Genomic DNA, 27,288 nt, shown 5'->3' with positions numbered 1-27,288 from the left:
CTGGTCAGTTATTCTGTGCAATGTCCTTCTAGAATGGTCTTCAGTTGGGTTGGTCTGATGTTTACTCATGATTACATTGAGGTTATGCATTATTTACAAGAATATCATACAAGTGATGTGCCCTTCTCAGTATGTCATATTGGAAGTATATGATACGTACTAGCAGTGATGTTAAAATTAATCATTTGGTCAAAGTCCTATCTGCCATGATTTGCCATGGCACAGTTACTATTTTTCCTTTGTAATTACAAAGTATTTGGGGAGAGACTATGCAATCATCTGTTTCTGCTAAAACTTTTACCCCCAATTTTATCATCTATTGGTATATCCTGCCTGCAGATTTTATCCGTGTGATATTTAATGGTAACTTTTTTATTTCTTTCATTCTTTCTATGTATTAATTAGAATTATTCTGAGCCACTTGGCTGGCTCAGTTGGTGGAGCCTGCGACTCTCGACCTCGGGGCTGTGAGTTTAAATCTCACACTGGGTATGGAGATTACTTTAAAATTACAAAAATGTTTTAAACTAACTTAGAATCCTTCCGTAACAAAGAGTCATCCCTTCTCCTCCATTTATTTATTAAGATGTTTACTTATTCAGTATGATTCATGGACTTTATTTTATTCTTTGGGTTACAATCTGAATACCATTATCATTTACTTTGTTGTTTGAAATGTTTCAACTTTGGCCATTGAGAGCTCTGTGTCCTTTTGATATGCCCCCCCTTCCTGTCCCTCTTTTTCTTTCTCTCATCACTTCCTTACACTTTATGGCACCACAAGATGTTCTAGGGTCACATATTTCCCCTGTCTCAGCCCTGGAATTAACTAATGTACCAAGGAGCCCTAGTGCCCTTTATTGGAGAATGGTACTTAGAAACCAAGATGTGGACACTAGGTATGCTAAGTGCTGCTAGGATGCCACGATTTCTGTTCCTCTCAGTAGCTGCAACTAGGAAATACATGCAAGTGTACTAACTTATGCATTCACACACATCTATATTCATTCTTGTATGTATCCACCTGTATGTGTAATACATAAACACATTTCGAAACCACAAATCCATTATTTGTATCTCTGACTACAACTCAGCACCCAAGAGCTGATTCTAGCACTCCCTTTCCTTATTTGTAACTTCTTTCTGCAACAGTGAAAAACCTAATTCTCATCCATATATTTTCAAAATTTAAGATGTTTCATCAATATAAAGTTTATGAAAAACTTATAACCATAAATTCTTCTCTGAAATGTACTAATTATGTATGATTCTTTGTGTACCATGGGTGGCTCCTTCCAGCCACATGTACTCAATTTTACACAGTCATATTATGTTGTACTTTACTTTTTAACATTATTATACATATACATCCCCATATATTTAAACATTTTTTCATCCTTAGCAACCTTCTTTTTTAAATTCATTAATTGTGAGAAAGAGGGAGAGAGAGAGAGAAAGAAAGAGGCAGCATGAGTGGGGGATGGGCAGAGAGAAGGGGAGACAGAGAATCCCAAGCAGGCTCTGCTCTGTCAGCACAGAGCCTGACGCAGGGCTCGAACCCATGAGATCATGACCTGAGCCGAAATCAAGGGTCGGATGCTTAACCAACTAAGCCACCCAGGCACCCTGCAATGTTCTAAAGGAATAAATACCTTACTAATCCACTTGTGGGCTGTTATTCACTAACTTATCAAAACCCCTTATAAGTTATTTTCTCTCTCCCCTGCACACACACACACACACACACACACACACACACACACACTTGGCTTTTTTTTTTTTTTTTTTTTTTTTAGTAAAATATGACACCTTTCATTTGTTCTTGATTTATCAGGGGTAGGCAAGGCCAAGAGGTAGACCCATATTTGAGTATTTATGTAATTTAGTCCATACATATTTACTGAGGAACTACTATATGCTGAGCACTGAAAATAAAATAACGCAAGCCTAGAAATAATTCCTGCCCTTGTTGGGCTTACAGTCTAGTGGGAAAGATAAACATAAAATTGTGCCACCAAAGAGCAAATGGTGGGAAAAGGGCCTGCAATCAGGACATTTAATCTAGTCGGGAAAAGTCAGGGTGACTTTCCAGAGAAGTGACAACTCAGCAATAGGAAAGGGATGAGCCCTAGAGGACCAGGCAAAGGCAGGAGGGAGGACTGGTCCATGGCAGTCTGTGACCACCTCATCTACAGGCTTCCACAGATGGCACCTTCCAGTCCTGCATAAGGGTCTGTCACACGGCCCTGAGCAGCTCTTTCTCTGCCCTATTCCACCCCCCCAACTGAAATTATTTTTACCCCCTTTCTTGGAGTCTTTGCCAACTTCTGCAACTGTCCTTGAAATCTGATGACCAGACACAGAGGTCCATAGAGAATATATCACTGTTACATTTAAGGAATTAGAAAAAAATTGCTTTAACATTTAACACATAAGACTGACATGTTTGCCCGCTTTTGCCCTGGGTGCTTGAGAGCTCATAAAGAATAATGGACTGCTCTTTAAACTCTAAAGTACAATACATGTGTGTGAAAGAACTTGCCACGATTAGGCCTGGCAGTCTTTGCATCTGGTGAGCAGAGTTGGCGGCTACTAAGCTGAGTCTCCGTCTGATTCCCTAGGATGGTGGAGGTGAGAATGAAAATGAAGGAGGCTAGGGAAAAGGAATCAGGAGAGTCCCTATAACTACTCTCAGAGGGATCACTGTATACGCTGTTAAGTGAAACAAGCAAGGTGCAGAGGACAGTAAGAAGGAGAGGGGGTTCAAGTACATCCATATATTTGCTTATGATTCCAAAAAGCAACAATGGAAGAACCCAAACTAATGAAAATAGTTACTTGTCGGGTAAGGAGAGCATAAGGAAGAGGGGAAAGGAGCATGAAGTGAAAGAAAGTTTCTTTTTATTTTATTATTTTTTTAATTTTTTAATGTTTTTATTTTTGAGACAAAGAGAGGCAGAGCATGAGCAGGGGAGGGGCAGAGAGAGGGGGAGACACAGAATCTGAAGCAGGCTCCGGGCTCCGAGCTGTCAGCACAGAGCCCGACGCGGGGCTCGAACTCACGGAGTGTGAGATCATGACCTGAGCTGAAGTCGGACGCTCAACCGACTGAGCCACCCAGGTGCCCCAGAAGGTTTCTTTTTAAATAGAGAATCACAGCCAATAAATGCAGAAGGAGTAACAGAATTAGAAATCACCATTTTATAACCCTTAATTTTGTTAAAAAACAATGGATCTAGGTAATAATCATCTAAGGCTTCTAAGGCCACTACAAGAAAGGTTGATAAAAACTTCATAAATGACGGTTCAGGCTCGCAGCACCCAAAACCATTCTTTCCTGGTAATAGGAAAAGCAGATGCACGCCTCCGGATGGGATATAGTAGGAAATACATAGCGCCACCAAAGTATTATTCTTGCCAGGAAAAGAAAAAAAACTGAACGCGTATTTAATCAAATGTCTACATTGAACTCTAAGTTTATAGAAATAGGAACAAAGGAACGTGTTTCGTGTCACCACAATGATACAATCAGCCAAATCCAGGATTCACGAAACTACAGCTTCGACAAATAAAGGGCCTTCTTAAAAAGTAGGTTGAGGGGCTTCTGGTCCAAGACCACAACGTGGGAAGACCCAGAACTCACCTCTTCCACAGACGCTCTAACCCTCCACCTATTTACAGTGAAATTCCTCCTGAAGAAGGGCCAACTGAACAGCTGCTCCACGACAGGAGACAGAGAGACCACACAGAGAACGGCAAGAGAGATGGGGAACAGTCACAGCGGGAACCCCTACCCCCAATGCCGCAAACTGCAGCAGGGAGGGAGGAGATTGAAGGCACAGTTAAAAAAAAAAAAAAAAAGCAGTAGTTGAACAGGGCAACTAGAATATAAAGGATCCAGCCTTAGGACTCTGCCGGACAGCGGGAGCTGCTGAAACTCTCCGGCTGGCGAGCCCTGCGGTTAGCACTCCTCCTCCAGCCGAATTACACAGCCAAGAGCAGGGTCTGGGCACCAGAGCTGGCCTGCCACCTCCCCTAGCACATATGAGCCCCGGCTATCCCACCACCGCGGCCCCAACACAGTGCATATTGAGACACCCCTGGTCAGCGCCCACTGCAACTCCAGCCATCACAAATGCAAAGCATCCCGGAACACCCCAGGCTGCCACCACCACTGTGCCAGAGTTGCCGGGTCACCCCCGGCACAAAGCACCCTGGCACCCCCTGGCCCGTGCCCACCTCAGCTCCAGCCGCCCCACCAGGGTGTTCCTGTGCAGAGTATCCTAGGAAACTCGAGCCCATGCCATGCCTCAGCTCCAGCCACCTCGCAGGGGTGCCCCTTCCTGGACCATCCAGGGTCTCCTGGTCCGTGCCTGCTTCAGCTCCAGATGCCCCTAAGGGCACTCCCGTGCAGACGCCCTGGGACATCTCAGCCTGTACCCACTTCACCTTTAGCCGTCCTGCCAGGGTGCCCTCTGCACAGAGAGTTCCAGGACCACCCCCAGACGGCACCGACTTCAGCTCCAGCCATCTCCCCAGGACAGTTCCAGCATGGAGTACCCCGGAACCCCCTGCCCATGACAGCCACAGCTCTGACCAGCCAGCCTGTGAGAAGGTGGGGAAGGGACAGTAAAATATCTTCCAAACTGCGAAGGTGCTTTGTGACCAGAAAACAAAGCAGGTGAACCCACACAATTTATAGAGTTTTATCCAGGGTAACTTACTGACAGGGGGAATCCGGGGGCCAATGATTCAGGCAGCTGCCACATGGCTACTTTCCACAATGTCTGGACCTTAGTCCCCAGATTTTATAAAGCGAAGGGGTGTGCAAAAGGGCACTGTAGTGAGATCAAAGGGTTCACATGCACTTCAAAGGGTCTGCATATACCTAATTGATAGCTGGCCTTTAATTAGATCTCATGGTGCCACCTGTGCATCAGGACTGGGGCGCCTGGGTGGCTCGGTGGGTTGAGCACCCAACTCTTGATTTTGGCTCAGGTCAAAATCCTGAGGGTGGTGGGATTGAGCCCCACGTCGGGGTCTGCACTGAGCATAGAGCCTGCTGAAGATTCTCTCTCTCTCTCTCTCTCTCTCTCTCTCTCTTTCCCTCTGCCCCTCTCCTCCACTTGCTCTCTCTGTCTTTAAAATTAAAGGAAAGCAGAGGTGGGGGGAAGGAAGGAAAAAGACTATGTTATCTCTAACAGATCTCTAACAGAAGCAAGCTTCCCTCCATCCCAGCCTTGGTGGGCATTTCTAACGTGTATATATTAGTCTCTAGGGGGCTTGGAACACGTAGCCCCGAGAGCGGTCACCTGACGAACGTGAACACGATGGAGGGCCAAAGATGAAGCCAGCATTGCCAGCCTTCCTGCACTCGACAGTCGCCAGGCACACACCGTCTACACAGAGGACAACCATATACAAGATTATCCCTTCAAGTTTAGAAGCAGCTGTTCCACCTAAGTCACACAAACACAGAAAGTCAAGCAAAATGAGACGGGACTACGTGCCAAAGAAAGAAAAAGACAAAACCTCAGAAAAAGAACTAAATGAAACATCGATAAACAATGTATCTGATAAAAAGCTCAAAGTAATGGTCATAAAGATGCTCACCAGGCTGGAGAGGAGGGTGGAGAAACTCAGTGAAAACTTCAACCCAGAGAAAGAAAATATAAAAAGAAACCAGAATTGAAGAATACAATAACCGAAGTGAAAAATGCACTGGAGAGAACCAACAGCAGATTGGCAGATACAGAGGAATGATTAGCAATCTGGAAGACAGGGTAATGGAGAGCAACCACGCTGAACAGCAAAAAGGAAAGAAAAAGATACAGGAGAGCAGGTTAAGGGATCCCTCAGACAACATCTAGTGAACAAATACTCACATTACAGGGGTCCCAGAAAGAGAAGAGAAAAAGGGGCAGAAAATTTACTTGAAGATATAATAGCTGAAAATATCCCAGACTGGGGAAAGAAAGAGACATCCAGGTTCAGGAAGCACAGAGAGCTCCAAACAAGACGAACCCAAGGAGGTCCACACCATGACATGTAATGACTAAAATGTCTAAGATTAAAAATAAAGACTGGATTTGAAAAGCAACAAGAGAGAAGCAACCAGGCACTACAAAGGAAACCCCATAAGCCTATCAGCTGATTTTTCAGCAGAAACTTTTCAGGCCAGAAGGGAGTGGCATGACACATTCAAAATGTTGAACGTTAAAAACGTACAACAAAGACTATCCTACCCAGCAAGGTTATCACTCGGAATTGAAGGAGAGATAAAAAGCTTCCCAGAAAAACAAAAGTGAAAGGAGTCCATCACCACCAAATAGTCCTCAGAAGGAATATGAAAGGGACTTCTTTGAGCGGAGAAAAAGTCATAATTAGAAATAAAATGATGAGAGGAAAAAAATTTAGGAGTAAGAGTAAGCAAACAGTAAAAGTAGTGGAGTCATCACTTATAAAGCTTGTATGAAGTTGAAAAGACAAAAGAAGTAAAATCAATTATATCTAAAAAATTAGCTAAGGACTCACAAAATAAAAAGATGTTAAATATGGTAACATATATAAAATGTGGAGGGGAGAGCAAAAATGAAGTTCTTTTACAATGTATTCAAACTTAAGTGACCATGAACTTAATATAGACTGCTATATACTTAGGATGTTATATATGAGCCTCAGGTTAACCGCAAATCAAAAATCTTTTATGATACACAGAAAAACGAAGAGAAAGAAAGCCAAGCATAACATGAAAGAAAACAATCACAAGGAAAGATAGCAAGAGAAGAAAAGAACAGAAAAGAGCTACAAAATAACCAGAAAACAATTAACAAAATGACAGTAAGTTCAGACTTATCAATAATTACTTTAAATGTAAATGGTCTAAATGCTCCAATCAAAAGACACAGGGTGACAAATAGATTTTAAAAAAAAAAACAACACCCCTCTCTATGCTGCCTACAAGAGACTCACTTCAGATCTGAAGACACATACACACTGAAAGTTAAGGAAGGGAAAAATATATTCTGTGCAAATGGAAGCCAGAAAAAAAAAAAGCCAGGGTAGCAATACTTATATCAAGAAAAACAGACCTTAAAACAAAGACTGTAACAAGAGACAAAGAAGGGCATTACATAACGATAAAGGGATCAATATAATAAGAAGATATAACTATTGTAAATATCTATATACCCAATATTGGGGCATCTAAATATACAAAGCAAATATTAACAGAAATAAAGGGAGAAATTGACAGTAATATGATAATAGTAGAGGACGTTTTAAAAATGTTTATTTATTTTGAGAGAGAGAACACAAGCAGGGGAGCGGCAGAGAGAGAGAGGGGGACACAGAATCCGAAGCAGACTCCAGGCTCTGAGCTGTCAGCACAGAGCCCCACGCAGGGCTCGAACTCACAAGCTGTGAGATCATGACCTGAGTCAAAGTCAGATGCTTAACTTACTGAGTCACCCAGGAGCCCCAGAATACACATTCTTTTCAAATGCACATGGAACATACTCCAGGATAGAGCCCATGTTAAGCCACAAAACAACTCTCAATAAATTTGAGAAGAGTAAAGTCATATTAAGGCATCTTTTCCAACCATGACAGTACGGAACTAGAAATCAATTACAAGAAAAAAGCTAGAAAAAACGCAAACACGTGGAGGCTAAATAACATGCTAGTAAACAACCAGTGGGACGATGAAGAAATCAAAGAGGAAATAAAAGAAATAGACTGAGACAAATGAAAATGAAAACACAATGGTCCAAAATCTTTGGGATGCAGTGAAAGTGGTTCTAAGAGGGAAACATACAGCAATACAGGCTTACCTCAAGAAATAAGGAAAAGCTTACCCCAGTCTTCTCCCTAATTTTGTATATAGTTTTAAAATTCCATGAGCCACTTTAAAAAAATAAGGAAGCTGATGAAGTGGGAGCTGTAAGGGAATAAGATTTTTGTTTTAAGTAAGCTCTATGGCCAGCATGGAACCCAACACAGGGCTTTGAACTCACAACCCTGAGATCAAGACATGAGCTGAGATCAAGAGTCAGAAGCTTAACGTGCTGAGCCACCCAGGTGCCCCAAGAAATAAGATTTTTACCTCATAAACTGGCCCAACTTCATAATCTGTGAAAAATGCGATTGATGGTTTAGCAAGAAACACTGGAGTATCAGCACAACTGTGGGAGGGCAAAAGAGGGGAGAAAAGCTGTTAATTTCATCCATGTGCTTCATGTAAAATAAATACACCCAAACCGGGGCGCCTGGGTGCCTCAGTCGGTAGAGCACCCGACTTTGGCTCAGGTCATGATCTCACGGTTCTTGGGTTCAAGCCCCGCATCGGGCTCTGTGCTGACAGATCAGAGCTGGAGCCTGCTTCAGATTCTGTCTCCCTCTCTCTCTGCCCCTCCCCTGCCCATGCTCTGCCTCTCTCTCTGTCTCTCAAAACCAAATAAACGTTAAAAAAAATTGTTTTTTAAATAAATATACCCAAACCATCAGAGATATTCACAAGATGTCATTTACTGGATTTTGTTCCTGTTGTTGAAGCAGGTTACAAAATAATTTTACCCCACGATAGAATCTTTGTGAAGATACGTACAGCTGCGTGTTTCATTTTCAATATGCATAGAAGGCTTCAGCTTTGGAACTCACATAGCAACATCCTAAACTGGGTTTTTAATATGGGTGCTGGTTTTCTTTGAAAATATTAATTTTCTAATTTTTCTTAATAAAAAGATATTTGACTTATAAATCTTAAATAGTTTTAAGTCCATTAAAACTATGAACTCATAAAGCAATTCACTCCCTTCATGAGGACAATTAATGAAATAAGCCAAAGGCACTCACTGAAAGAAAATCACAATGTATGTTTGTTATTTGTCATTAATCAAATTTTAAGTATTTTTATTCTTGAGTTTCTATTCCAAGACATAGGAGTGCAACAGAAGAACATGTGGCTACGGAGATTCCTCCCATCTGACCAAGACTGTTCAGATGTGAGCAGAGGACCAACACTAACCCGATTCCTCAAACCCCCGGCAGGTCAGAAAAGCACAGTCCAGGCCTCTGGGGGATGTCCAAAGGCCAGGCCTGTGGGGAGCCCGGAAGCCCTGCTCTGCTCTGATACTGACACCCTGTCCCCCAAAAGTCTAGGATCCTCTAGGATCCAGGCCAGACCCAGGACCTTCTGGGTCCTCCAATGGGTCTGACTTTCTGATCATACAAGTCAGGGAAAGACCCACCTCTCCACTGGCTCTCCACTCTGGAGGTCTCCTGTCAGCACTGGCTTCTTCGGAGGAAAGAGGAGAGACGTGCCTCCACGTGGAGTGTTAGGAGGGAAAAACCGGGGGTTTTTAAGGAAGCGGATCCGACTGTCCATTCTGGCAAGCAGAAGTCGCTCCAGTTCTCTCTGGGGCACAGGTAGGTGGTTCATCCAATTCTTATTCTTGGGTGGACCTGTTTTCTTTGAAACACACACACACACAAAATAGAGAGTCAACAACAGGCAGGGGGACTGGGTGTGCTGGCATTTGGCCAGCCGCACGACCCACGGGTAATCAGTGCAAATCCTCCCCCCTATTTCGCTGTGGATCCACAACATCCTGTGTCACCTGGAACTCCTTCCCCAACCCCCACAACCTCCCTGTGCCCACTGCCCCCACACCCCACCGCGCCCAGGCTTCCACACCAACCTGGACAGTCTTGCGCTTGGCCTCTAAAGATGAGTCCCATGTCAGGCTGTCCACAGTGTAGTCCAGCTCCTCGTCAGACTTAGTGAGCATCTTCCTGCAGGGATCTTCAAGCTTCTTGGTCAGGTGCTTCTTTGGGACAGAACGCTTCTCACAACCGAATGTGAGTTTTGAACATCCAGGGACAGAGACGCCTGCGGCACCAAAGAACCAAACTGAAAGCTCCCACAGATGAAGTGGACATTTCTAAGATGCCTAAATAAAACCACCAAAGCCACTTTGAGACTTTTTCCTCAACTTTCACATTTATTATACTAGACATAATTGCTCTTCAGCATATAAATTATCCCTGGGACTTATTCTATGTACTCGAGACTTAGGAAGAGAATGTTACAGTATATGTTTGATTGTCAAACATGGTCAAAGAACATGAGTAGATCGCTGCCTGCCTGTCCGCCTCTAACGCAGGTACATAAACCCTGTGTGTGAACTTGCTTTTCAAACAGCTCACAGGAGAAATCAAAGTTTGTATTAGTTTTGTATACGTATAAGTTCATCCCCAAAAGGTTAAAGGAGAACGCTCATTGCTAGCAAGAATGCAATGAAACTGGCAGCGGTGCAAAACTTGGTAAATCCTCAATACATGTTAACTCTATCCTTATTCATCTGCATAACACCAAATTTCCAACTACCTTCACAATATTAAGTGGCTTGGTATCGCGTGACACTTAATTCTGCTACCTCTCTCTGGTCTGCCTTCTCTGTGCAGCTCAGGTCGTCAATGGAACTCTGTTCTCATCAGCACCCTTGATTCTCTGGATCACAACCTTCCCACCCCAAATACCCTTCTTGGCTCCAAAGCCTCAGACTGGGTGGCTGGCGAGCGCATCTTCCAAGCCTGGTACCGCTGGGCCATCCTGATATGTGGCCACGGAATCCGCAGAGCAACTTCCCCCTGTCCATACACTGACTCTCCCAAAAGTCCACCTCCCTGCTTAAACCCACAACCAAGGTCCCACCCCACTCACTCTCAAAAGATCTTGCTTCCCACATTACAGGAAACCGGCTCAACATCACATACACATTGTTCTCTGGCTCCCTACTCAGTCTTCCCACCATACTCATTAAAGGAAAAAAAAAGTTGTTATTTTCCTACATGGGGTATGGAAAAACCCCACGGTCCATGTTGTGACTCCGTCAGGAATTTGCTCCCTTACTTATCTAGGTTTTCAGACCCTCCCTCTCTTGGTTCATTCAACCACTTTTCTTTTTTGAGAGAGGGAGTGAGTGTGAGCAGGGGAAAGGTGAGGGGGGGGAGAGAGAATCCCAAGCAGGCTCCATGCTGTCAGTGCACAGTCTGACGCAGGGCTCGAACTCACAAACTACGAGACTATGACCTGAGCTGAAATCAAGAGTCAGATGTTTAACCAACTGAGCCACTCAGGTGCCTCCAGCTACTTTTCTAAACATTTTCATATCTCTCGGTGTTGAGCAGCTAAGAAGAATGTATATTCCACCCTGAGGAGTTGTGACTTTGGTCTTGCAGGTGTTAGGGAGTTAGAGAGGAAGTGGAATGCTTACAACTGACCCTCCCAATAGTCATTATCAAATTAAACGAAAGGGGAAAAAAATCCATGGGGAAATGGCAGCCAAGGTGGTCCGTGCAGTCCTGCTACAGAACACCCCTGGAATGATACCAAAGGCTCGAACAGAGTACAGAAGCATTACCTTTAGGTGCAGAGCAAAATGGTACGGTGTCACTGTAGTAATCATCCGGGCAGATCAAATGATGCTTCTGTAGCAACACACTGTCCACACACCATCTGAAGATAGACTTCACTACATAGAAGGGAATAAGGACAAGGGTGTTTCAAGCATTATATTAAAGAACCTGAACCCCAAGTTTTTCATCCTCCAAACCTAAACCAGCTCACAAAATTCTTTCTCAGAACCCCGTGCAATCTTGAGATTAAAGAAACTAATCGTCAAATGATTACCAGCCACTTAAAAGAAGGCAACCATCAGACAAGGCTGTGTTGTGGTATTATTTGAGCTAACATACTGTGTGACTCACGGAGAGGACTGTTAACAAAATATAATTAAGGAAAGTATGGTAGATCAAATAAATGGCCCCAATCCCTCACCCTTCTCTATATCCACACCCTTTGCCATGACTTTGCAGTTCCTACAAGTAGAGACAGAGTACACCTCTTCACCCTTGACTTTGGCTGTGCGATGTACTTTGGCCAATGTTGGTAGGGGTTTGCACAGCTGAGCCTACTTTCTTGAGCCTTTGTCATCATGAGAAGAGCTTCCCTGCCCCTGAGAAGAGCTCCTGCCTCTTCAACCTTGGACTCTAGCATGAATCCATGTTAAGCAGACTTGAGCCCAACTTGTAGCAAAGAGCCAAGTTCAGCTGGGCCCACAGCTTAAAGCTGGTCTAGCCAGCCAAGACTGGCTAGATCAGCCAACCCCCAACAGATCTACTGACAGACAAAAGAGTAAAATCTCATTTAATGAAGTGGGAAGTCAAGCATTAATATCCATGGTTGTTGTTGTTGTTGTTTTGCCTCTCTCATCCCTGAAATGCAGCTAGATCAACACCAAACCATCTTACACACCTAGAAAACTGATCTGAGGATTCACACAACAACCTGCACAACATGAACCACAGAACTCAGCAGGTATGTGGCGTGGAGAGGGGAACTCGGGGAGAGAGAACTTTGGATGGCAGGGAGCTGTTTTTGCTTGTGAGGAGAGGACAGAGACGGGGGGTGGGAAAGTACAGGAAAAGCACTCCTCCTGAAAATAGCTGGAGAGAAAGAGAAAGAGTGGCAACACCTATAAAGGACTGAACACGAAAGGGAGAAAGGAGAGGGTTTAAATACCATTAAGACTCTATAAACAGGGGAGCACAGAGTCTGTGACTCTGCAGCTTGATACCTGGCAGAGCTCTGGTGGGAAGGGCGAATTCCCAGGAGCACACAGCAGGGTTCGAGGGGTCTTTGGGCAACACAGGCAGAGGCGGTTCCCCTGCTGAGAGGACATTTGGTAGAGGCTCTGTGGCCTCCCCACAGGCAAAGCTTCCAGTGGACCCTGGAGAACAGCCACGTTTGTTGGTGTTGGAACAAGGATGTTAAGGGTGAAGCCTGGTGCCAGACGTGTGTTGTGATTTCCCATAATCCCTGAAACACTGCTGCTACACGATCCTGTGAACTTTCTCTGGGGCAGGCAAGTACCCAGCCACAGTCTCTGGGCATCTGCAGCAGTGCGGTCATGTGAACAAACATTCTGGGGGGTGGGCCAGCTCATGGAGACTCATCCCCAGAAGGTCTGAGCGGGTCAAAACTGCAGGACCCTCAGAAGTGAGTTTTATCTCAGCCCCATCTGAGATAAAACTCAGGAGGGAGGTGCCACCTAGCAGGACAATGGCTTGGTCGTGGACAGTGTAGAAGTGGGGAATGGACAGAAGCCTGAGACAATGGAGGAGTGCTTGATTGCCAGCTGGGGAGAGTACAGAGTTCTGATACTAGAGACTGGGTAGGTGGGTGACGCCATTTGACCCCTCCTGTGCATGCGCGTACACACATATACGTGAAACAACGATCCACCCCAGTAAACTAAGCAGCACCATCTATGGAGAATGGAGCTACTACACCAAGCCCCACCCAACTGGGCCAACTGTGCTCTAGAGGATCACCACAAATCTCTCTGCCTGCTAGTTTATGGCCTATAAAGTGCTTCATAGTTTGATTTCTAGGGGAAACTGGATGTAATTTCAATCATATTTCATTCTGTTTGCTGGCCCATCATTTCAAATTTTTTTCCTTTTCTTATTCTTCAATACAGAAAGAGGAAAAAATTTATTTTTATTTACCATTTTCATAAAAAATATTTTTCTTAATTTTTCTCTACTATATTTTTTACTTCTTTGTAAATTTTCCTAATTCTATTTTTACTTTCATCATTTCATTTTATTCTAGTTTATTGTATTCATTTTTAAAAATGTTTTTATTTATTTTGGGGAGAGAGAGAGACAGAGCATGCGCGGGGGTGGGGGAGGGGGGTAGAGAGAGGGAGATACAGAGTCCAAAGCAGGTTCCAGGCTCCAAGCTGTCAGCACAGAGCCCAACACAGGGCTCGAACCCACAAACTGTGAGATCATGACCTGAGCTGAAGTCGGATGCTCAACTGACTGAGCCACCCAGGCGCCCTTAATTGTATTCATTTTTTCAAATTTTCAAATGATTTTTTCCCTTTTTTTTCTCTTTTCTTTTCCTTTTTTGTCTATTCTATCAAGATTCTTTCAACAACCAGACCAAAACACACCTAGGATCTAGCATCCTTCATTTGATTTTTTTGTGTTGTTTTTAATTTCTTAATTTATTTATTTTATTAATTCTTTTTCTCCCTCAAAATGATGAAATGAAGGAATTCACTCCAAAAGAAAGAACAGGAAGATATGACAGCTTAATCAACAGAGATACAAGCAAGATGTCTGAACCAGAATTTAGAATCATGATAATAAGAATACTAGCTGGGGCTGAAAAAAGCATAGAATCCCTTTCTGTGGAGATAAAAGTAGTAAAATCTAGTCAGGAGGAAATTAAAAAATGTTATAACTGAGACGCACTCTCAAATGGATGCCATGACAGCAAGGATTGACGAAGCAGAGCAGTGAATCAGCGATATAGAGTATAAACTTTTGGAGAATAATGAAGCAGAAAAAAAGAGAGAAACTGAGGCAAAAGAGCATGATATAAGAATTAGAGAACTCAGTGACTCATTAAAAAGGAATAAAATCTGAATCATAGGGGTCCCAGAAGATGAAGAGAGAGAAAAACGGGTAGAAGTTTTATGTGAGCAAATCACAGTGGAAAACTTTCCTAACCTGAAGAATGACACAGACATCAAAATCCAGGAAGCACAGAGACATCCAATTAGATTCAACAAAAACCAACAATCAACAAGACATATCATAGTCAAATTCATAAAATACACAGACAAGGAAAGAATCATGAAAGCAGCAAGGGGAAAAAAGTCCTTAGTCTACAAGGAAAGACGGATCAGGTTTGCAGCAGACCTATGCACAGAAACATGGCAGGCCAGAAAGGAGTGGCAGGATATATTCAATGTGGAAAATTGGAAAAATGTGCAGCCAAGAATTCTTTATCCAGCAAGGCTGTCATTCAAAATAGAAGGAGAGATAAAAAGTTTCCCAGACAAAAACTAAAGGAGTTCATGACCACTAAATCAGCCCTGCAAGAAATTTTAGCAGGGGGACTCTCTGAGGGGAGAAAAGATGGAAAACAACAAAAACAAAAAAAAGACCAAAACCAACAAAGACTAGAAAGGACCAGAGAACACCACCAGAAACTCCAACTCTACAGGCAACATAATGGCAATAAATTCATATCTTTCAGTATTCACTCTAAATGTCAATGGACTAAATGCTCTAATCAAAAGACATAGGGTAACAGAAGGGATAAGAAAACAAGATGCATCTATATGCTGTTTACAAAAGACCCATTTTAGACCTAAAGTCACCTTCAGGTTGAAAGTAAGGGGATGGAGAACCATCTATCATGCTAATCATTGCCAAAAGAAAGCCGGAGGAGCTATACTTATGTCAGACAGTCTAGATTTTAAAATAAAGACTGTAACAAGAGATGAAGAAGGGCATTATATTATAACTAAGGGGTCTATCCACCAAGAAGATCTAACAATTATAAACATTTATGCTCCAACATGAGAGCACTCAAATATATAAGTCAATTAATCACAAACATACAGAAACCCATGGATAATAATACCATAATAGTAGGGGACTTCAACATCCCCACTTATGGCAAATGGACAGATCATCTAAACAGGAAATCAACAAGGAAACAATGGCTTTGAATGACACACTAGACTGGATGGACTTAACAGATATAGTCAGAACATTTGATTCTAAAGAAGAATACACATTCTTCTTGAGTGCACATGGAACATTCTCCAGAATAGATCACATACTTGGAACATAAATCAGTCCTCAACAAGTACAAAAAGAACAAGATTATACTGTGCATATTTTCAGACCACAAAGCTATGAAACGCAAAATCAACCACAAGAAAAAATTTGTTAAGACAACAAACACTTGGTGACTAAAGGACATCCTACTAAAGAATGAACGGTCTAACCAAGAAGTTAAAGAGGAAAGAGGAAATTAAAAAGTACACGGAAGCCAATGAAAATGATAACACCACAGCCCCAAAACTCTGTGATGCAGCAAAAGTGGTCGTAAGAGGGAAGTATATAGCAATACAGGCCTTCCTAAAGAAGGAAGAAAGATCTCAGATACACAACCTAACCTTACACCTTAAAGTGATGGAAAAAGAACAGCAAATAAAACCCTAAACCAGCAAAACAGGGGAAATAATAAAGATTAGAGCAGAAATCAATGCTATTGAATCCAAAAAACAAACAAACAAACAAACAAACAAAACAGTAGAACAGATCAATGAAACCAGGAGCTGGTTCTTTGAAAGAAATAACAAAATTGATAAACCCCTAGCCAATTTGATCAAAAAGAAAAAGGAAAGGACCCAAATAGATAAAATCATTAATGAAAGAGGAGAGATCACAACCAACACTGCAGAGATACAAACAATAATAAGAGAATATTATGAGCAATTATATGCCAATAAATTGGGCAATCTGGAAGAAATGGACAAATGCCTAGAAACATGTAAACTACCAAAACTGAAACAAAGAGAAATAGAAAATTTGAATGACCTATAACCAGTAAAGAAATCAAATTAGTAATAAAAAATCTCCAAACAAACAAACAAACAAACAAAAAAACAAGTCCAGGGCCAGATGGCTTTCCAGGGGAATTCTACCAAACATTTAAAGAACAGTTAATACCTATTCTTATGAAGCTGTTCCAAAAAATAGAAATGGAAGGAAAACTTCCAAACTCATTCTATGAAGCCAGCATTACCTTGACTCCAAAACCAGACAAAAACCCCACTAAAAAGGAGAACTACAGACCAGTTTCCCTGATGAACATGGAGGTAAAAATCCTCAATAAGATACTAGCCAACCAAATCCAACAATACATTAAAAGAATTATTCACCATGACCAAGTGGGATTTATATCTGGGATGCAGGGCTGGTTCAATATCCACACATCAATCAGTGTGATTCTTCACATCAATAAAAGGAAGGACAAGAACCACATGATCCTCTCAACAGATGCAGAGAAAGCATTTGACAAAATACAGCACCTTTCTTGATAAAAAACCCTCAAGAAAGTAAGGATAGAAGGATATTTCAAGATCTTGAAAGACCCAATGCTAATCTCATCCTCAATGAGGAAAAACTGAGAACTTCACCCTAAGTTCAGGAACGTGACAGGGATGTCCACCCTCGCCACTATTATTCAACATAGTACTGAAGTCCTAGCTTCAGAAATCAGAAAACACAAAGGAATAAAAGGCATCCAAATAGGCAAGGAGGAAGTCAAACTTTCACTCTTTGCATACAACATGATACTCTATATGGAAAACCCAAAAGATTCCACAAAAAAACTGCTAGAACTGATGCATGAGGTCAGCAAAGTCGCAGGATATAGAATCAATGTACAGAAATCGGTTGCATTTCTATACAATTGTAAAGCAATAGAAAGAGAAATCAAGGAATCAATCCCATTTACAATCGCACCAAAAACCATAAAATATCTAGGAATAAACCTAGTCAAAGAGGTGAAAAATCTATACACTGAAAACTATAGAAAGCTTGTGAAAGAAATTGAAGAAGACACACACACACACACACACACACACACACACACACACACGGAAAAATATTCCATACTCATGGATTGGAAGAACAAATATTGTTAAAATGCAGACACTACCCAAAGCAATCTACATATTCAATGCAATCCCGATCAAAGTAACACCAGCATTCTTCACAGAGCTAGAACAAACAATCCTAAAATTTGTATGGAACCAGAAAAGACCCCGAAGAGCCAAAGCAATCCTGAAAAAGAAAAGTGAAGCTGGAGGCATCACAATCCCGGATTTCAAGATGTATTACAAAGCTGTAATCATCAAGACAGGTGCAAAGCTGGCACAAAAACAGACACTCAGGTCAATGGAATAGAATACAGAACCCAGAAATGGACCCACAAATGTATGGCCAACTAACCTTTGACAAAGCAGGAAAGAACATCCAAATGGTGCTGGGAAAACCGTACAGCAAATGCATTAGAATGAACCTGGACCCCTTTCTTATACCATACCCCAAAATAAACTCAATATGGATGAAAGACCTAAACGTAAGACAGGAAGTCATCAAAATCCTAGAGGGGAAAGCAGGCAAAAACCTCTTTGACCTCAGCTGCAGCAACTTCTTTCTCAACGTGTCTCTGGAGGCATGGGAAACAAAAGCAAAAGTGATCTATTGGTATCTCATCAAGATAAAAAGCTTCTGCACAGCGAAGGAAACAATCAGCAAAACTAAAAAGCAACCTATAGAATGGGAGAAGATATTTGCAAATGACATATCAGATAAAGGGTTAGCATCCAAAATCTATAAAGAACTTATCAAACTCAACATCCAATAAACAAATAATCCAGTGAAGAAATGGGCAAAAGACATGAACAGACACTTCTCCGGAGAAGACATCCAGATGGCCAACAGAACACATGAAAAAATGCTCAACATCATTCATCATCTGGGAAATACAAACTGAAACCACAATGAGATACCACCTCACAGCAGTCAGAATGGCTAACATTAACAACTCAGGCAACAACAGATGTTCGTGAGGATGTGGAGAAAGAGGATCTCTTTTGCACTGCTGATGGGAATGCAAACTGGTGCTGCCACTCTGGAAAACAGTATTTAGGTTCCTCAAAAAAAGTTATAAATAGAACTACCCTATGACGCAGCAATTGCAGTACTAGGTATTTATCCAAGGGATACAGGTGTGCTGTTTCGAAGGGGCACTTGCACCCCAATGTTTATAGCAGCACTATCAACAATAGCCAAAGTATGGAAAGAGCCCAAATGTCTGTCGACGGTTGAGTGGATAAAGAAGATGTGGGGTGTGTGTGTGTGTGTGTGTGTGCGCGCATGCACACACACACACAATGGAGTATTACTCAGCTATCAAAAAGAATAAAATCTTGCCATTTGCAATGACGTGGATGGAGCTAGAGAGAATAATGCTAACCAAATCAAATCAGTCAGAGAAGGACAAATACCATATGATTTCACTCATGTGTGGAATTTAAGATACAAAACAGATGAACATAAGGGAAGGGAAGCAAAAATAATATAAAAAGAAGAAGGGGAACAAAACATAAGAGACTCATAAATACAGAGAACAAACTGAGGGTTGCTGGAGGGGTTGTGGGTGGGGGGGATGGGCTGAATAGGCAAGGGGCACTAAGGAAGACACTTGTTGGGATGAGCACTAGGTGTTATACATAGGGATGAATCACTGGAATCTACTCCTGAAATCATGATTGCACTATATGCTAACTTGGATGTAAATTTACAAATTAATTAATTAAAAATTAAAAAAAAATTTTTTTTTCAACGTTTATTTATTTTTGGGACAGAGAGAGACAGAGCATGAACGGAGGAGGGGCAGAGAGAGAGGGAGACACAGAATCGGAAACAGGCTCCAGGCTCCGAGCCATCAGCCCAGAGCCTGACGCGGGGCTCGAACTCACGGACCGCGAGATCGTGACCTGGCTGAAGTCGGACGCTTAACCGACTGCGCCACCCAGGCACCCCAATTAATTAAATTTTTAAAAATATCCATGGTTGATGATCCAAGGAAGAGTGGTAGAGACATGTTATTTAGATGTATCAAGAAGAATCAAAGCTGAAAATGGCCACCTTTGGCAAGTGGACTGTAGTTGGGAGAGGTGGCATGGAGGATTTTTTTTTTTTTTTAGAGCATTTTTAGGTTCTTAGCAAAACTGAGAACAAAGATGTCCCATAAACTCCCTGCCCCCACACACGCACAGCCTCCTGCATTATTAACGTCCCCACACTAGAGTGGTATGTGTGTTACAATTGACGATCCCACACTGACACATCATTTTCACATAAAGTCCTTGGTTTACATTACAATTCACTCTTGGTGGTGTGTATCTAAGGGTTTGGACAAATTTATAATGTCACACATGGGGGACGGCTTTTTATATTTCATCCAAAGCTTCTCTAAACCATTTGAGTTTTTAAAATCATGTATATGAAGAGATTGATTAAAAAATAAGGAATAAGTAAGATGAATGGAAGACTCAGAAGTCTTCAAAGTTTGTTGTTTGCTGCATTAACCAACATGGTGCCTGTAACTGGCCTTGCCCTTTGGAGTTTCCCTATAGCCCAGGATATAGGTGAGACAAGTGAAAAATATGTGTTTCTCCCATGATATCTGTTAATTTAGGAGTTTCAAGATTTTGCTTAGTTACTGTTATAATCAGGGTTCAATGACGAAAACAGAAATCACTCTCTGTAGATCATATAAAGAGCTAAATGTAGGGGATGATGGAAAGGGAGACAGAATGTCAGGGAAGCTATTGCTACCAACTTCGGCCAGCAGCACTGAGGTAGGGAGTTCTCAAGAAGTTATCTGGAAGCTGCTGTGAAATTCACAGCTGCTCAGTTATCTGCCTGCTACTGCTTCTGGAGAACAGTGACCTCCCCTTCCAAAACTCGCCCAAATCTCTCATGAGCGACCTAACCTGGAAACCTCGGGGAAAGGTGCATTCTGGGAAACGTGGTCCTTGGCCTCTCCTGTGCAATAGAGACCTCAGCAGAGGGTGGCGGGAATGCCAAGTTCTGTTCCATCCCAGTTCCCAACGACTTTGGTATTGGTCTTTCTGAAATATTAAAAGATAAAACTTCCATACAAAGGGCAGGGGGTGTGTGGGATGGAGACGTATCCTCTTCTCTTCTGATACCATTCTCTCCACGGCCCTCCCCCGGGCTGTGGGCAGTTAGGTGTTATGTCTGAAGAAGCAGGGGGCAGTTCATTTGTCAGATCTTGGGAAAGTCTCTCTCCATGTCTGGCCTGGATTATGTACCAGGTGAGCCTTGGAAAACACTGCACTGGCCTCGTGACCATCCTCTACCACCTGGGAAGAGTGGGCTGCCTACACCGACCCTATACTCTTGAGCATGGCTCTGTTCCATTCCCTGAGAGATAATGTGGGCAATTTACCAGCAAGGGAAGGGAATGGAAGCACAAGATGTTCTGATCCTCTCTCCGCCTCCCCTCTCCGACTGGAGAATTTACATGTTTTTCACCTTGTGACATTTAGCAAATAGAGAAAGGCTGCCTCTGTGCCTAAAGAAGAAAGGTTTCAGGGAAATATCATCATCATCATCAATCACCAAAGTTATAAAAAAGGTTTGGGGCACCTGGGTGGCTTAGCTGGTTGAGCGTGTATTAATTTCAGCTCAGGTCATGATTCCAGGGTCATGGGAATGAGCCCCAAGTCAGTCTCTGCATTGAGCATGGAGCCTGCACCTGCTTATGACTTCCTCTCTCTCTCTCTCTCTCTCTCTTTCCCCTGCCCCCCGCCTCTGCCCCTCTCTCCCCAACTCACACACTCTCTAAAACAAAAAAAAGTTCCCGGGCCACCTCATGCTCCTCCATTCCCCCCACCTGCCATCCAGAAGCAGGAACCAGAGGGATGTCCATGGAACTGGATTAAGATCTTTACTTCTGCTACTTTTGAAATAAAAAAAGAGAAACGTTACCAGTGGAAGACTGAGAAACCAGAGCAGATAATGTCTGATTATAACTATATTATCTTGGGTAAAAAATAAAATGAAGGTCATTGAAAAACTCCCCTGACTGAGGTTGCTCAGTTCTCAATGTTTTATTTCACTTTCACTTAAAAACAACTAAACATTTCATCCCCCTGGATCTCTAGCCAGAAGAATCCCACCAAGACAGGAAGAGCATCGGACTTCTGGGGCTCAGGGGACATCAGGCAACCGATAATACCTCCTGAGAATCTGCTACCAATAATCTCTGCCAAGTCCACGGTGGAGGGAGGGGTGCTGGAAGCTACACAACTCTGCTGTGGGGTGGGGGGCACAGGACGAGATACAGAATGTGCACCGAGTGTTCACTCTCCACTGGGCTGGGCCTCAGAGGTGGCAGGCCTGACCAAGGTTAGGGCCTCATACCCAGGGCCACGCCTTGAGGGAAGGCATCTACACCTGTGGGACACCAGGCCTGCTCTGGTCACCAATCCTTCCTCCTCCTCCTGATAGAAGCTGAGCTCTGACAGCAGACTCACTCAAGTTCAAATGTGGGCCCCAGTACTTCTGAGTTGTGGGAATTTAGGGAAGTTATTTGACCCTTTCTCTCAGTTTCGTTCCTGTAGCTATAAACTGGAGAGGAAACCTACTTCACAGGGTTGTTGGAAGGATTCAGCGGGATAACCTAGGCAATGTATCTTACACAGCATCTGGTCCCTAGGAAGACCCCATAAGTCTAATGCTTTTCTAAGCACTCTCTTCCACCTCTCCCTCCCTCTGGGCCACAGATATGCGGTCTCCCAACCCTAAAAGCACAGTCCCTTCTTCCTACTGCACCAGAAAGTGATGATTTTCAGGGATGCAGGAGGATAGATCAAAGTCTTTGGGGACAATAAAGGGAACCAGGCCTCCTCGGAGAAATGGCTGATTGCAGGTCCGGGGCAAGAAGATAAAGCCTGGAACATCTAACCATTCTAGAAAATAAGGAAGTTATCAAAGACAACTGCTATTGTATCAAAAGAGTTAGGAGGGAACTTGAAAAAGCTCCAATAGGCCCAAGATGGGACAATGTGAGCATTAATAAAGATAATAAATACAACTGTAGTTATGAAATCCACAAGTTCATAATGATACTAAAAATCAACCAACACACCTCATTAGTCACTTTTGGAAATGCTCGGGGAACCAACTCATTATTTTAAAAACCGGAAAGCATTAATCCTGCCCATCAATGATAATCATAGTAGTTGCTGAAAAGCTTCCCCATGGAGTAGAAGTAGCCCATACCATTAGCGTGTCATTATAATTTACAGCCCCTAATGAGATAATGGATCCAGGCAAAGGTTGCCAGCATCATGAAGAGAGAGACATCAGAAATCAAGTGCCTCCCGAAGGCAGCACACAGCAAGATCTATGAAGTAGTCTTGCCCTTTCGCCCACAAAATAATCGAACCTAGGCCTCATGAAGTCTCTAGAACTACTCACTCAATTGCAGGAAATACAGGAACCAGGAGACCAGGTTAAATGACACCACAATATTGAAATCAGCAAAATCAAGACGACGGACAAGTCTACAGGAAAACAACCCAATTTCTTTAACAAAGAAATTGATCAAAGAGAGTGTTGCCATCGAGGTGGCTGTCTGAGAAAAAGGTTCTCAGTGAATGCTGGCGGGTGTGGTGACGGAGCTTTGAGGAGGAAGGAGAATCGGTGAAATCTGACCGTACCTCTCCACGAATACTCATCAGCTGTAGTTTAATTTGGAGAATTTAATGGGGAAAACCACAACAGACGCCAGCTTGACCAGGTGGTCCAGGTTACCATCACCTGTGCCTTCTGACGGCCACAGTGAGAAGAGCACCGCACGCCTACTGTTGGTGTTGCCAAGAGGGAGTCTGAATCCGGCCACAAGGAAACATGAGAGCCACAGAATGAAAGGCCGGCCAAGAACGTCAGGAGAGGAATCTGAGACGGCCAGAAGCCATCTCCCCCCTTAGACAAGAGCTGCACTGGCAGAAGCAGCCTAAAATAACTGTTCTGGAACGCTGGAGTCTACAGAAGACTTGGAACTTCTGGGGAAGACTGGTAGGTAAACAGCGGCTAACTTCAACTCAGCAGAGTGGCAGCTACCCAGCCACCATCCCACCCCCATGGCAAACATCTGTGCGTGCATTCCTGGCACAACTTGCACAGTTTGCGGGAGCCTGGGTGAGCAAAGAGGGCTCCATCTTCCAAATACCAGGTATCTGTGCTCTGATTTCGCATTACTGCTTCTGACCACAAAGGTGCCTACAAAGAGGCCAGCAGCCATTGCGGTGGGCCCTCCTCCACAGCTGCAAGCCCCTCCTCCTACAGAAGTGACTTCTAGGCAATTTAAAGGGCTGGTGCCTTTTTCCTCCCATTCATCTTCCTTTTTCCCCTTTTGGGAACCAGATATTAAGGACTAGGACATTCAAGGGGCACCTGGGTGGCTTAGTTGGTTAAGTGGCCCACTTCGGCTCAGGTCATGATCTCACGGTTCATGAGTTTGAGCCCTGGGTCGGGCTCTGTGCTGACTGGTCAGAGCCTGGAGACTGCTTCAGATTCTGTGTCTCCCTCTTTCTCTGACCCTCCCCCACTTGCATTCTGTCTCTTTCTCGAAAGTTAATAAACATTTAAAAATGTTTTTAATAAAAAAAAGACTAGGACATTCAAAAACAACTGCAGATGTGGACAAAATTAGAACTTGACTGCACATGTCCGGGGAAACGCTGAGAAAAGACCTGAGAAGACCTTAAGTTTATACCTCAGGCTGACCCTTGGCACAGACAGCCTACAACAATTTTTTAAAAAGTAAGAACAATAAACAAAAATGACAAGTTCTAGAGAAGGAGGAGAGTCTGATTTCTACAGTTAGCACATTATTAGATTCAAATATCCAGTTTTCTTTAAAAAAAATTTTTTTTCAACGTTTATTTATTTTTGGGACAGAGAGAGACAGAGCATGAACGGGGGAGGGGCAGAGAGAGAGGGAGACACAGCATCGGAAACAGGCTCCAGGCTCTGAGCCATCAGCCCAGAGCCTGACGCGGGGCTCGAACTCACGGACCACGAGATCGTGACCTGGCTGAAGTCGGACGCTTAACCGACTGCGCCACCCAGGTGCCCCAAATATCCAGTTTTCAACAACAACAAATCACAAGAGGGATACCTGGGTGGCTCAGTCAGAGAGCACGTGACTCTTGATCTCATGGTAGAGTTGGGTGTAGAGTTTAGTTTAAAAGAAAAAAATCACAAGACATACAAAGAAATAAGAGAGTGTGGCCCATTCAAAGGAAATCAATCAACCAACAGAAACTGTCCCTGAAAAAGACCTGATTACAGATATACTAGACAAAGACAATAAAACAACAGTCTTAAGATGCTCACAGAACGACAGGAAGATGTGGAGAAAGTCAAGAAGGTGATGTATGAACAAAATGTAAATATCAATAAGGACAATGAAAACCTAAAAAGAAACCAGAAAGAAATGTTGAAGCTGAAAAGTACCATAACTAGAAATGAAAAATTCACTATCAAAGAGATTCAAAGTCAGATTTGAGCAGGTAGAAGAATCAATGACATTGAAATAGGACAATGGAAAGGATCAAGTCTGAGGAACAGAATGGAAAGACTGAAGAAAAGTGAACAGAGCCTGGGGGACCCACGGGACAGCATCAAGCCGACGCACACACTCATGTGGGAATCCCAGAAGAGGGGACAGAAAGGGGCAGAGAGAATATCTGAAGAAATAATGGCTGAAAACTTCCCAAATGGGATGAAATACATGAATGTAAACATCCAAGCAGCTCAGTGAACTGTAAGTAAGATGAACTCAGAGACTCACAACAAAACACACTAATCAAGCTTTTAAAGACACAAAGAGAGAATCTTCACAGCAGGAGAGCCACTCAGCACATATAAGGGCCCTCAGTAAGGTTGTCAGCAGATCTCCAAGAATTTTGGAGGCCAGAAGGCAGTGGGATGATGTGTTCAAAGTGCTAAAAGGAGAAAACTGTCAACTAAAAATCCTGTATCTGATAAAACCGTCCTTCAAAAGTAAGTAAGAAATGAAGACATTCGCAGATAAACAAAAGCTGAGGGAGTCTGTTACCGTGAGACCTGCCTGCAAGAAATGCTGACAGAGTCCTGCAAGGTGAAATGAAAGGACACTAGACAGTAACCTGAAGCTGTATGGAGAAATAAAGATCTCAAAAAAAAAAAAGGTAAATGCATGGGAAATCATGGAAGGTTTCTACATGATTTAAGAGATTATTATTTAAAGAGAAAAAAACAAGTATTAGTCTAAAAGCTGGTATTATAGTAGCTTCAGTTTATAACTTGAAGTCTTGTTTTCTATATCATTGAAAGAAACTAATGCATTTTTAAAGTTTATTTATTTTGAGAGAGAGAATGTGTGCAAAAGCAAGGGGAAGGGTGGGGCAGAGAGAGAAGGAGAGAGAGAATCCCAAGCAGGCTCCTTGCTGTCAGCACAGAGCCCAATGCAGGGCTCGATTTCATGAACATGGGATCATGACTGAGCTGAAATCAAGAGTCAGATGCTCAATGGACTGAGACACCCAGGAAACCCAAGAAACGAATGCATTTAAAAGAACTGTTAGTTTATGGTTCTGGGCACACAATGGGTAAAGATGTAATTTTGTGACTTCAGCAACCTAACAGGGTGGGGACAGAACTGTAAAGAAGCAGAACTTTTGTAGGTTATTGAAGTTAAGCTGGTATAAATTCAAATTAGAGTGTTGTAACTTTAGGTTGTTAAATGTAATCCCTATGGTAACCACAAAGAAACTAGTTGTAGAATATACACAAAAGAAATTAGAAAGGAATTTAAACATTACACACACACACACACACACACACACACACACTCACACAGACCCAACACAAAAGAAAACAGTAATGTGGCAAATAAGAGACAGAAGATCTATAAGGCATATAGAAAAAAATAACAAAATGACAGAAATCCCTCCTTATTAGTAATTACTTTAAATGTACATAGATTAAACTCCCCAATCAAAAGATAGTTTGGAAGAATGAATAAAAAGACATGATCCAACTACACGCTGTCTATAATGGACTCACTTTATTTTTTAAAATTTTTTTAACGTTTATTTATTTTTGAGAGAGAGAGAGAGAGAGCGCGCTCAGGGGAAGGGCAGAGAGAGAGAGGGAGACACACTCTGAAGCAGGCACTAGGCTGTGAGCTGTCAGCAGAGAGCCTGTCGCAGGGCTCAAACCCACGAACTGTGAGATCATGACCTGAGCCGAAGTCGGACGCTTCATCAACTGAGTATAATGCACTCACTTTAGATGCAAGACACAAATAGAATGTAAGTGAAAGGATGCAAAAAGATATTCCATGCAAATAGTAAACAAAGGTATAGCATTCCATGCAAAAGCACCTAAGGGGTAGCTATTCTAATATCAGACAAAATAGGTTTTAAATCAAAAGGTCACAAGACACAAAGAAGGACAGGGGTGCCTGAGTGGCTCAGTTGGTTAAGCATCTGACTCTTGATTTCGGCTCAGGTCAACATCTCATGGTCGTGGGTTCAAGCCCCGCATCGAGCCCCACGTCAATCTCTGCACAGAGCATGGAGCCTGCTTGGGATTCTCTCTCTCCCTCTCTCTCTGCCTCTCCCCCGCACTCTCTCCCTCTCAAAAATAAACAAACATTTTTTAAAAAGACACAAAGAAAGGCATTATATATTAATAAAAGGTTCAGTATGACAAGAAGATATAACAACTATAAACATTTACACACTTAAATAC

General features: G+C 42.8%; 1 protein-coding gene across 3 annotated transcripts in view; it reads right to left on the bottom strand.

The window, feature by feature from the left end:
* The window catches only part of DLEC1 (DLEC1 cilia and flagella associated protein), a 91,607-nt gene that overhangs the window by 54,783 nt on the left and 9,536 nt on the right, over window positions 1-27,288 (bottom strand). For all 3 annotated transcript variants that reach the window (XM_047874620.1, XM_047874621.1, XM_047874622.1), the window contains exons 3-6: window positions 11,424-11,534; window positions 9,699-9,889; window positions 9,249-9,469; window positions 8,105-8,183 (exon numbers count right to left, since the gene is read on the bottom strand). In XM_047874620.1, coding sequence (XP_047730576.1) covers window positions 8,105-8,183; window positions 9,249-9,469; window positions 9,699-9,889; window positions 11,424-11,534 — 602 coding nt within the window. The remainder of the gene's footprint in view (window positions 1-8,104; window positions 8,184-9,248; window positions 9,470-9,698; window positions 9,890-11,423; window positions 11,535-27,288) is intronic.

Source organism: Prionailurus viverrinus, chromosome C2 (assembly GCF_022837055.1).
Source record: "Prionailurus viverrinus isolate Anna chromosome C2, UM_Priviv_1.0, whole genome shotgun sequence".
Classification (NCBI taxonomy): Eukaryota; Metazoa; Chordata; class Mammalia; order Carnivora; family Felidae; genus Prionailurus; species Prionailurus viverrinus.
This window is presented reverse-complemented; position numbering and strand designations above follow the sequence as displayed.